Genomic DNA, 13,365 nt, shown 5'->3' with positions numbered 1-13,365 from the left:
TTTAATTACGAAGGCATTCTGGTGCTGAGGTGTGATTCTATCTTTATATTTCTGTGCTGTCTTCATGCTTAGAAGGAGGACACGCAGACAGTGTCCATCAATAAAAAATATCAGCCAGATCCCCCAAAGACATTTCAATGCAGCAACTATGAAAAGCCCCAAATGGCTGTCAGACAAGATAAGTGAGATTGAACTGACATTCTGTACCTTGCCTACATGCATCAGCAGTCTGGCATTCGCAGGACTTTCATCAGAACTGAGCCAAAACTCAGAATTATCGTCAGACGCAATTGCAAACTGGAAATCACCTGGGAAAATATAAATGAAAAGTGATCAATAAAGCTGGAGATATGTAGACATGTTGCTAATAATTTCAGGGTCCACTGTGCCTGTAGATAGAACACATGAGAGTGTGAAAGACTGCATGAGAAAGGAATGCATTTTCTGCAGTGTTCCTACAAACATGAGGCCATAACTTGCTGTCAAAATAACAGGGCGGCTAAGGCGCTCACCGTTTATATACAAATGCTGCAGCCCCTTCAGGCGAGGGCAGATGCACGGTTAAACACGGAAGTCTAAAAGTTGCTGTCCGAGTTACGCCACTCCGCCTTTAGCTTTGAGAAACTGGCATCATGTTGCCTGGCTCTCCATTAAGCGCACAGAACGACGTGAAGTTGCTGTATTTGCGCGGTAGATACAAACTAAACCCCGCCACAGAAAGTTAAATCAAGTCATTTCAGTCTAAGTACCCTTATAACGTCATGATAAGTGTGAATTACTGCCAAACAATGTCTCTGGCACTAAACATGAACTATTATAAGCATGGAGTCTCATTCCTTCAGGTTTTAATTGTTGTTGGAGATTCTAAAAATGTAAAATTTAAACTTTATAAAAACTTTTCCTTTTTTTCTCTTCTCTCTCTCTCTCTCGTATTCCAATCTTTCTTTCCCTCTTTATTTCTCTTTCTGTACCTGATTTGACATTGAATTCACCCACTCTAATTTAAACTTTCTTGTACTGTTAAATTCACCACCCTTCAATTTGATTAGTTAAAGGGATATACAGTTGCTTTCCCTGTTCACTCTGGTCCCTGAGGCTCAGGCTCCCTCGCTGCATCGTTATCAGATCACACTTTCAGCAACTTGCTACACAAAAAATTTGGAGCCTAAATGTGCAAAGTCAAGTCATTAGTTTCACTCCTGTAGCAAATTGTGGCCCATCATGTTGAACTACGAGGTCCCCTTCAAATGCTTGCTAGAGCGCTTAACTTTTACAATGTCTCAGAGAATCACGATGAGTGATAAAAATTGACTATTTTGTCCACAGCTTCTCCTGTGTTTCTTAGTTTTATGATAATTTTTATTTGATCCAACTTTAAAAACCTAAGGGAAAATCTCTTATTTGGGTAAAAAACCCAAAATGCTTTAATGTGACTATTAATGTCCTATGAAGTGATCAAGCTAGCCACACAATTGTCAGGGCAATTAGAGATGGGCAAAAAATGCAGTCTTGTGTCACTTACATCCCGTGACTAAATTAAAATGAAGAGCTTCCCCTAAGCCATCACACATGATAAACCCTGTAGCTTGCCATTCGACAGTGCTTTTCAGTCTGGCTTTCACAGAGAGGGGCTGAGGCTCTTGGAGGCAAATGAGATCGTAGTAGTCAGTATTTAATACGGGTTCCATGCTGTAAATCCCTAGGTTGTGCTATCATTTAATCAGATACATGGCAATAAAAGTGCCTTCCAATCATAGGTGAAATGAGGATCAAGTGTGGAAGTAACTAGTAATGCTAAGTCCGAAGAAATACGTAATGTAAAATCTGCAAAACTGTAACACACGTAGGCCAGACCAGATAGGGATGGCAGGTTCCCTTTCCTGAAGGACACGGATAACAATGCAGCAACTTTCATTGTCATTTTTTAATAATTACTAGATTTAATGAACTAGATTCACAACTTGCCATCGTTGGATTTGGGCTCACAACGTCTGGGTTGCTAGTTTAGTACCACAACAAGTGCACTAGTCTATCACTAATACAATATCATCTGTGAGAAACGGCACTGCAATACTTTCAGAAATGTCTGTTACAGACACTGAGATGACCTCATGATGCGATTCAACACATCATTAATGAAGTTATCGCACAGGATTGATGACTGGACAATCTTGCCTCACCCATGTACACTATCTCTCAAAAGAGGAAAGATTTACTGAACACTACATTGACTTTGGAACTTTTTGAGCTTCCAGCTTCATTATGAGGGCTACATGAGGCACTAGACTGAAAGCATCACAAAAGTCAATGACAACAATGTAACTGGATTTCCCCTGAGCCTTACAATGCACAGCAATCTTGTATGAAGTCACAACCTGCTCTACATAGTCCTCACAAATGCAAAATCCAGTCTACTCTGATTATTCCATCAGCCTCCAAAGTATTGTCCTGCAACATCCCGAAAAAGCACCTTAATTGCCTGCTAATCTGTGTAAGTATAAAATAATGGGATAATTCCTTTAAACAGATTTCTAAAGCTAGAGACAGTAATATGTCTGAGAATTCAGTTCATTTATTCTTGCTTCAAAACATTCATCATTTAACATTTCATACAGAATAGTACACACTTAGTACCATGACTGAAACCATGTGTGCAGGGAACTTCTCGGGGTAAATTGTAAGAATGGCTTATCCAACCTATTCACGTACTTGGTCTTGTCGGCAAAGCAAGGTTTCTACTGAGTCACATGTTGAATCTCTTTTTATACCATTGTCTACTTCCTGCTGAATGCAACACTATCTGGTGTTTCAGGGCCCCCCAATCCTTTGAACAGATTGCCAGATAGGAATGAGGGGCCTCATGTCTTTTCATACCATACTGTTACTTCCTATCATTGCTTTTCCTGAGCCATAGCTTTGTTGTACAAAACCTTTGATGTGTGCTCTAAAGCAACATTGCCTTTTTATATTGCAGCAATCTCCTCTCTTATACACCCACCTTCTGTGTTTTAATCCTGACAACCCTTTTCACTCCACATTATCTGTCTAACTTATTTATTTAAAAATCTATATGTGCCTATCCTTACAGTATAATTTCTTCGGCCCTGAAATGCACCCTTCTCCGATGTTATCATCATCACTGAGGGGAAAAGACAGGAATTTTGAGAACCAATTCTGTTTACCGGTTCTGTCTGTGTTCTGCATTAAAATAATGTAAAAACACATCTATATTCTTAGATAAAACAGTGGGCATCAGAATTCCTCCGTTACCATTGCCGGTGCCTTTCTCCAGGTGAATTGAAGCTGGCCATGACTGTACCTTGGACTTTGGAGCCAAAGGCCAGCCACAGCAGCAATGAGAGCGTTCATAGGAGAAGCCCCTAATGTGCTCGTGACCTGCACAACTGGTCTCCACTTCCACAAGAAAAAAATATTTTGAGTAAACAGAATTATAATTATGGAATATTCATTATATTCAATGTCAATTAGTTTATTTAAACCAGTTAGTAAACATCTTGCACAGGTCGGACTTTATTACACTGCAGTGTAAAAATATTAGGTGTACAGAATGTATCAAACATGCGAAGAAGTCTTGAAATCACACAAGGCAAGTGCTTGTGCACAGAGAATAATCAGGAATTAACTCAAACCTCTCAGGATTGTAATTAATATAAACTGGGATTCCTTTCCAATTTGGCCTTCTAAACGTCAGTTCACAGTAAGCTGTAAGATCCTAATAATTTTATGTTTGTCGACATGTTTAGAGTTGAGAAAACAAAATCAAACAATTCTCGGTTTCGTAAAAAACAGCAAAGATTTTCCGATAGTCAGACCGGAGACCTCACACACACTTTCCGACAACATACAATGGGGCGGAGGGTTGGGGCGGGGAGGAGGATTAATTACAATATTGTAATGAACTTGAAATGTATGAAAATTAAGGCACAAAGAGTTAACAGTCATCTCTATATCCTCACTATGTGTACAAATCCACTTTCACCTGCATTGTCAGTTGTTCCATCTAAAGTACCATTCATTCCCTCTACTTAGCCATTATCCAACACCATACCAAGAACAGCAAAGGGACTCAGTAACTGAAGAGTAACCAAATGTTACTGTCCTAAAATTGATATATGGGTCCCAGTGTTTAACAACCCAGTGTTTCCTTTTGATGACCCAATGTACTGCTCCTTCTAGGTTTTCCCCTTGTGGCAGGTGTAAGTGGGGTGGCTGGCTATTGTATGTCAGTGAGCTTCGTGAGAGTGAAGTGGCCCCTCTACATCCTTCTATGACCCAGTTATTAATGCCACCAAATCGGCAGATGTGGAACCTGCCTGGTCCTACACAGAGAAGAAGCATTGAGAATCTGAAGTACAATAGCCACATGTCATCATGCAGTGCCTAGTGGGTCCGATCACATGTAAATGCATTAAGCAGCTACATTCAGATGGAAAGATCTTTTTGGAGGGTGGCGAATCCCTTAACAGAGGTGACTGAAAGAAGAGTTAAACATCTAAATGTGCCCGGCTGCAGAATACGGTGAGTGGTAAGTATTCAAAGGACTGTAAGATAGTGTGAAAGGCAGCCGGCACATTGTGGCATCAATACTTTGGACAGCTACTTAATATAAATAATTGGTGAGTAGTCCTACCTAGATTGCCCTGGTGACATCGCTAAACATATTCCTCACTGTCCAACTTCTATGAATAGCACTGTCTGCATTAACATGCCTTGCCAACTCTTGTCAGGCACTCTAGGCTGCTCTCCTGTGTGGATGGTAGCCTGGGGGTGCCAAAGAGGGCCCCTTTCCTCTGCTTCACTTGCTCTGACATTACATTCATGGAAACATTTTAAAATGTTGTCTATCTGGTACTGCAGCACCTCTCACCTCCCATTGGGGGAGAAAAGAAATACTTTGATTAACTTTTAAAATTTGCCCCCCATGGAAAAGTGGGATTAGGCTGGAGAGCTCTTCTTAGCTGGCACAGACATGATGGGCTAAATGGCCTCCTTCTGTGCCATAAATTTCTATGATTCTATGGCACGAGTGATGCTGTTTAGACTTTTCTGCAGCAGAACAGAATATTCCACTGCAGAATCAGCAAGCTCTCAATGGGAGGCATATTTCACATCAGAAGCTCACTGTGGGTAATTTTGACTTTGTGCGATAGTGTAAAATGGGTAATAGCAAATGTACAGCCCGTTTTACATTTCTCCCAATTTTTATTACATTGATTTCAATGGTCACAAACATCACAAACATATGGGCGGCATGGTGGCATAGTGGTTAGCACTGTTGCCTCACAGCGCCAGGGACCCGGGTTCGAATCCGGCCTCGGGTGACTGTCTGTGTGGAGTTTGCACATTCTCCCCGTGTTTGCGTGGGTTTCCTCCGGGTGCTCCGGTTTCCTCCCACAGTCCAAAGATGTGCGGGTTAGGTTGATTGGCTATGATAAATTGACCCTTAGTGTTAGGGGGATTAAATACGTGGGGTTACGGGGATAGGGTGGGATATGTGTTGGTGTAGGGGTTACGGGGATCGGGTGGAATATGTGTCGGTGCAGGCTCGATGGGCCGAAATGGCCTCTATCTGCACTGTGGGATTTCTGTGATTTCTGTGATCACAGAGACAAAATGATGTCCACTGAAAATGTTAGCTAGGCTGACCCCAGAAGAATCAGTGGAATCAGCCTTCTTTTATTCCAGTGGGTCGGAAACCCATCATGCTCAATTAACACCATGTTAAATTCACTTATTCCTGCCCTTTGCCATGCTTGGACAGGAAGGGCTCACACACTACTCACGCATGTGTGCATTGTGTTAGAACAAGCACAGCGTAAAAAAAAGTTAGGGGGAAAAATTTGGTTGATTAGCGCCTCCCGTTAGCACCCTAAGAGGGCGCTAGTGGGCCGCAAATCAACTAGCACCCGGGCGCGGCGATGTTTGCGTCGTTCGCGAAATTGACCAGACATTTTGCGGCGCCGCTAAACACTACTGCCACAATCTCCTGCGCCCGCAGATCGTGATGTCATTCGAGTGTGCAACGCCCTGGACCGGATATTGAGTGGCGCCCCCTGCCTTTCCGCCTGCCTCTTGCAACGACAGGTAGAGAGGAGCGTTTTGCAGTCAGGAAGGGACTGGGGGAGCGCTATTTAAAGGCGGCCACTTCCTGCCTTTCTTTGTCGGCGATATTTTTACACCACACATTCTGAGAGAGAGAGAGAGACTTCTGGAGAGATTCAACGCTGTGTGAAGGAATTTTGGGTACTGAGCAGCACTTTGCAGGTTCATTATGATTTGACATTCCTTGTATCGATTTAGAAGAGACTGTGGGGGCTGCTCTCTGAGCTCTTTGGGCCTCTCCATTGTTCTTTCCAACAGATTTGACGTACAGGTCTCTCCAGGCCGAGATTCAAGGCTGCAATGAGCAGGGTGTGGATGGAGAGCAAGACTGACACTTCCCTTTAAGAACTGGCTGGCGCCATTGTGTCCGTGTTCCATTGCTGACTGACATCACATGAGCTTCGCCAGCGCTCTGAGGTAGCGCCTCGCTCCTCGGCCTTTGCACCTTAAGACAGGTGTGTAGTGCCTGATTTAGCGCTCCAATCACCTCCAGAGGCGATAAAAGCCAAGCTTGCAGTTGGAGGCGATAATTAGCGCCAGGCGCTAAACTTTGCGCCCGGCCAATAATTGCGCCCCAAATGGGGCAATACCTAATTTCTCCCCCTTAAGCTCCTATTTGAGGCCATAACTCAGAAAAGGCTGAAGGCAGATGGACTGACGGTCAAGAGCGTTTGCAGTCCTAGACATCGCTTTCTATTTCCTGTACATGGAAACATAAGGGGGAATTTTAACCTCAAAAAACAGATGGGTTTGGGTCGGGCGGGAAATAGAAATGTAAAAAAAAATCTCAAACCTGAGCCCAACCCGCCTCGAACCCACCCACTTCCAGTTTTAATGGATGCGGGACTGGGGGCGGACGACCAACTCGTTCCCAGGAGGCCGGTCGCTCATTTAAATATTTGAATGAAGCTGCATGCCTCAGATTTTTTCTCTGTTCCAACTTTAATAATGGCTGGCAGGGTTTCGTAGGCCTCTGGAAATCCAGTAGCTAAAGGGATATGAGGACTGCTGTATGGAACGGGTAAGTGCTTTTCCAGCACTGGTTGTGGGCCCTGACGAGCAGGAATGCTTCCCCGCGACCCACCAAGCAAACCTGTTAACCTCCCCAGCAATCCGATGCTCTCCCAATGTCCTCCACGGCCCACAATCTCCTCCACCCCTCGTCCCCCCATGTCCTCCACAGGTCCCTCGCCAGCTTCTCCTCTCCTCCCCTGATCTTTCTGGCTGCTTCCATGATCTCCCCTCCCCCCGATCTCTCCGGTTCCCCCATCGATATTCTCCCCCCCCCGCCACTGGCCCCGATCTCTCTGGGCCCCCCCCATCGATGCCTCTCACGACCCCGATCTTTCCGGCGCTCCCATCGACGTTCCACCCTGCCCCCCACGGCCTGATCTCTCTGGCCCCCCGCTCGATGCCCCCCCCACGAACCCCGATGTTTCCTGCGCCCCCCCATCGATGACCCCCCCCGAACACCCGATCTCTCCCTCCCTCTGCTCCTTGGCTGCAGCCTGGTGCTGAAGGCCTACCTCTCAATGTGGCTGGCTGCGGCCAGGAAGTGGCGACAAAAAATGTTAATCAGGTCCTGCCAGTAAATTCGGCAGGACCTGAGCGACGGCAAAACTTCCCACTTCCCACCCCGTTAATATAGGAGGCATTCCGTGCAAAAAGAGGCCGTTCCACCAACAGGAAAAGCAACTCGGCATGCTCAAAGCCACATGCCAAAACTCTGTCTGTACAAATATGCAAAAAGACCCTGGCTGAGGAGTGAAAGAAAGAACATACTATAGTGTCTTTCATGACCTCAGGATAATCCAAAGCACTTTACAGCCAATTAATTACTTTTGAAGTATAATCGGTGGCAGCCACTATGCACACAGCAAGGTCCCACAAACAGCAATGTGATAATGACCAGATAATCTGTTTTTGTGATGTTGATTGAGCGATAAATATTGGTCAGGACACCGGGGTGAACTCCCTGCTCTTCTTCGAAATATTGCCCTGGGATCTTTTACGTCCACCTGAGAGTGTAGACGGGGCCTCAGTTTAATGTCTCATCTGAAAGACGGCACCTCCGATAGTGCAGCACTCCCTCAGCACTGCACTGGAGTGTCAGCCTAGATTTTTGTGAAGGCAGCGGGTTCTGCAAAACAGAGAGGCAAAAGAGTTTTCTGAGTGCCAACGAATGGGGTAGTTTAGAGCACTCTTTGCATAAAAGGCATAACACAAAATCATTACAGGCCAATGGGTTTATATGGCTATGGAGTCTTTTTTTTGGGTGGGTGTCTGATTCTAAAATATTTAATAGATTGTATTTTTAAAATCAAACAGAAGACACTGCAGTGCCAACTCTACCAATGTTTTACAGATCATGTAGTCCAACTGTATGGACATAGAAAAGGGGCAGGTTATCTAAAATAACAGCAGAAAATGCTGGAAGCACTCAGCAGGCCAGGCAGCATCCGTGGAGAGAGAGTCAGAGTTAACGTTTCAGGTCTGGGACCCTTCATCTGGCTTGCTGAGTGCTTCCAGCATTTTCTGTTGCTATTTCAGATTTCCAGCATCCGCAGTATTTTGCTATTGTATTAGGGTAGGTCATCGAGTCTGACAGAGGATGAGGCTGTTCATGTAATCCAGGTCACATGATACATGCAGGGGCACGTCATGTGTTCTGATGCAGGAGCAGGTCATATCATCTGATAGAGACAGGCAGGTCATGTAATCCAGGTAAATGTGATGAGGACTGAAGATTGCATAGTCTAGCTATACAGACAAGAGTATATCCTTTTTAAAAATGTTTAAAAAGCAAGCAGTCTGTCAATGCTCCAGCTACACTGATAGAAGCAAGGACAGGTCATATAATCCAAGCAACCTGATATGGACAAGAGCAGTTTATCTATTCCATTCACCCAGGCAAGACAGGATGTGCGGCCAGTTTCATAGCTATGGAGAAGAGCAGGTTGATTATTTAACCATTTAGCTCACATAGGCCTTTCCCTTCGATCTCAAGAAAGGAATTTAAAGTAGCCCGTTCACACTATAGGAGTGTAATTTCAAAGTGCAAAGCATGTAAAGTTAGCACTAGTAGCATTTATATTCCACTAATTAAAGAGGACGATGAAGTTGCAGTGGATGAAATGGGGGAGCGTTGTGGGGAGATCCTGGACCTCACCAGGGAATTCCTACACTTACACGTTGAAAGGTCTCAGACAAACTCACGGCAGTGGAGACCTCAGCTTGTGTCCTTTTTAGGTTCTGAAGGCCACAAACCTTTACGAGAATAAGGTAATCAATTCCAGAGCAGGTCAATTACATTCGCTATGGCAGAGTGGCTCCAGAGTGAACCAAAGGCTTCCAAAGAAAATGTTTTTCCTTTGGCCGAGTTAGGCTTTGGGAGGGTGGGGGGGGGGGGGTGGGGTGGCGGGGAGGAGGACATAAGGCTGAGTCTTACATGGGTGGATTGGGTCAGGCTGGGGCAGGCATGGCGACCTGCCCTGTCTCTATGATTTGGATTTGACGGAAGATCTGCCTAACCCTCATACCGGAATTTAAAGTTCTGGTCGAAATAGGCCCTGCCACCTGGGCAGAAATCAGACTTGTGCACTCTCCCAACTGAGGAATTTCACATGAAAAAAATTACACAATTCTCAAAAAGAAACTGAAAAAATGTGTACACAAAGTTAGTCATTTAATGTTAGAAATATGTGTGTGTGTGTTTTATCGTTCATGGGATATGGGCAAGGCCAGCATTTATGGCCCATCCCTAATTGCCCTTGAGAAGGTGGTGGTGAACCACTGCAGTCCGTGTTGTGACTTCTTTGTAGCAATTTGGTACAACTGAGTGGCTTGCTCGGCCATTTCAGAGGACAGTTGAGAGTGAACCACATTGCTGTGGGTCTGGAGTCACATGTACGCCAGGTAAGGACGGCAGACTTCCTTCCCTAAAAGGATATCAGTGAACCAGATGGGTTTTTACGACAATCCAATAGTTTCATGATCACCATGATACTAGCTTTTTATTCCAGATTTATTAATTAAATGAATTTAAATTCCCCAGATGCCATGATGGAATTTGAACTTGTGTCTCTGGATCATTAGTCCAGGCCTCTGGATTACTAGTCCAGTAACATAGCCACTATGCTACCGTACACCCGTGTGGTGTGGGGAGCAGTGCATGTCGTGTGGGGTGCGCTTGTGTGGTGTCATAGATCGGGGAGGTTATAGCTTTCATCCTGCTCCGGTGGGACTACAATGTGACAACCAGGTATAAAAGTTACAAATAACTGATCTGCAAGCAGCAGAAGAAAGAAGATTTCATTTGTTCTCAGTGTTTTATACAGGTTAATTGTGTCATTGAGGGGAGATGGCGTTCACACTGGGGCCAGAGACGGACATTAAGAGGCGCTTTAGTGCTAACTTCTGATATGGTGGCTACAGTCAGTTATCCAGGGCTGAACCATTGCAAATGACCACCTGATCAAGCACTGGTCCTTGGAAACTCAACACTGGGGAAAACTCCCTGGCCAATATCGAAATACATATGAGAAACACCATAGGAGATCTATTAATAATAATAATATTTCCTTTGTTTAAAAAGATTTGATAGGGAACATACAGAGAACATTTTTCTTCTGGTGGGTGAATCAAGAACACGGGGGCACAATCTTAAGATTAGAGCGAGGCCATTTAGGAATGAAATCAGGAGGGTAGTGGAAATCTGAAATTCCCTCTCCCCCAAAAGGCTGTGGATGCTGGGACAATTGGAGCTTTCGAGACTGAGCTCGATAGATTTTTGTTGGGTAAGGGTATCAAGGGGTATGGATGAAAGGCAGGTAAATGGAGTTGAAGTACAGATCAATCATGATCTAATTGAACAGCGGAACAGGCTCAAGGGGCTGAATGGCCTACTCCTGTTCCTATGTTCCTTTGCCTCTTTTATCGCTGACATGTAGCATGAATATCTAACTCGTACTCGTTCTTGACCTCAGACTAGGTCACCTTCCAGGCCTGAACCCCTCATAGCTGTGCTATTGTTTTGAAGAATGTTTAACTGACCAATAAACATTGAGCATTCACCAGCCTCTATTTTATTTTTCTTCACTGTTTACTTTTATACAGCTGTACTTTGAAGATGCTGTCATGAGTGATGGTGCGTGAAAGTGGTTATACGGCATTACACACACAGATAATAAATCTAGTTTTATGTCACATAGGGGTGGGAAAGGTGTTACTTCATTTAAATGGTTGAGTAATTTACCCTGAAGTAATGCTAATGTGATGAGCTTCTGGCTCATTAGTTCCATCTTCCAGAGTCATTCAGCAGATTATTTTCCTTATCCCTCTAGTAAATTTTGAAATTAGCCCAGTACTGTGTGGAACCAGAAAGCTGAAGCCAACGTCATTAGCACTGTCCTAAGGTCCAATTGTTCCAACAAGACAGAACACACCAGAGTAGATTTTCGTCTTCACTCCCTGAACATGAATTATCACCTGGACAGACATTCAGGGAGGAAAATCAGGTGTGGGAGAATTCAACGACAGTGATGGAGCCCACTTGACCATAGTGGCACTTCCAACTGTACTCTGCTGTTGAAACAATAGGAGGGGAGGTAGGAGATTGAGCCGTGGGAGCAAATGGGTGACAGCACATTAAAAGAAAACATCATTGCAAGTTGCCAGGCACATTCATTTATGAACACAGGAACAAGAGGAAGCCATTCAGCTGCTAGAGGCCGTTCCGCCATTCAATTAAATCGTGGCAGATCAATCCCATTTACCTGCCTTTGCTCCATATCCCTTGATACCCTTACCGAACAAAAATACAAACATACGTACCTATGAATTAGGAGCAGGAGTAGGCCACTTGGTCCCTCGAGCCTGCTCCGCCATTCAATAGGATCATAGCTGATCTGATTACTCCACATTCCCACCTACCCCCGATAACCTTTCACCCCCTTGTTTATCAAGAATCTATCTACCTCTGCCTTAAAAATATTCAAAAACTCTGCTTCCACCGCCCTCTGAGGAAGAGAGTTCCAAAGACTCACGATCCTCTGTGAGAAAAAATTTCTCCTCATCTGTCTTAAATGGGCGACCCCTTATTTTTAAACAGTGACCCCTCGTTCTAGATTCTCCCACAAGAGGAAACATCCTCTCCACATCCACCCTGTCAAGACCCCTCAGGATCTTATATGTTTCAATCACGTCACCTCTTACTCCTTTAAACTCCAGCGGATACAAGCCTAGACTGTCCAACCTTTCCTCATAAGACAACCCGTCCATTCCAGGTATTAGTCTAGTAAACCTTCTCTGAACTGCTTCCAACGCATTTACATCCTTCCTTAAATAAGGAGACCAACACTGCACACAGTACTCCAGATGTGGTCTCACCAATGCCCTGCATAACTGAAGCATAACCTCTCTACTTTTGTATTCAATTCCCCTCGCAATAAACAATAACATTCTATTAGCTTTCCTAATTACTTGCTGTACTTGCATACTAACCTTTTGCGATTCATGCACTAGGACACCCAGATCCCTCTGCATCTCAGAGCTCTGCAATCTCTCACCATTTAGATAATATGCTTCTTTTTATTCTTCCTGCCAAAATGGGACAATTTCACATTTTCCCACATTATACTCCATTTGCCAGATCTTTGCCCACTCACTTAACTTATCTATATCCCTTTGTAGCCTCCTTATGTCCTCTTCACAATTTACTTTCCAACTTATCTTTGTGTCATCAGCAAATTCAGCAACCATATCTTTGGTCCCTTCATCCAAATCATTTATATAAATTGTAAAAAGTTGAGGCCCCAGCACTGATCCCTGTGGCGCTCCACTCGTTACATCTTGCCAACCAGAAAATGACCCATTTATGCCTACTCTCTGTTTCCTGTTAGCTAGCCAATCTTCTATCCATGCCAATATGTTACCCCCTACACTATGAGCTTTTATTTTCCGCAATAACCTTTGATGTGGCACCTTGTCAAATGCCTTCTGGAAATCTAAGTACAGTACATCCACCGGTTCCCCTTTACCACAGCACATGTTACTCCCTCAAAGAACTCCAATAAATTGGTTAAACATGATTTCCCTTGCACAAAACTATGTTGACTCTGCCTGATTATCAATCTCAGTCTTGAAAGCTTCAATTGACCCAGCATCCACAACCTTTTTGGGGAGCGAGTTCCAGATTTCTACCACTCTTTGTGTGAAGACGTGCTTCCTGATTTCACTCCTCAG

General features: G+C 44.2%; 1 protein-coding gene across 3 annotated transcripts in view; it reads right to left on the bottom strand.

Annotated features, from left to right (window-relative positions):
* LOC147106611 (N-acetyl-beta-glucosaminyl-glycoprotein 4-beta-N-acetylgalactosaminyltransferase 1-like) overlaps window positions 1-13,365 on the bottom strand; it is a 950,756-nt gene that overhangs the window by 397,841 nt on the left and 539,550 nt on the right. For all 3 annotated transcript variants that reach the window (XM_086007621.1, XM_086007622.1, XM_086007623.1), the window contains exon 6: window positions 208-308. In XM_086007621.1, the coding sequence (XP_085863747.1) occupies window positions 208-308 (101 nt within the window). The remainder of the gene's footprint in view (window positions 1-207; window positions 309-13,365) is intronic.

Source organism: Somniosus microcephalus, chromosome 15 (genome assembly GCF_052327205.1).
Source record: "Somniosus microcephalus isolate GS21.2 chromosome 15, FLI_Smic_1.0, whole genome shotgun sequence".
NCBI lineage: Eukaryota > Metazoa > Chordata > Chondrichthyes > Squaliformes > Somniosidae > Somniosus > Somniosus microcephalus.
Note: the sequence above shows the minus strand (reverse complement) of the source record. Positions and strands in the feature narration are given on the sequence as shown.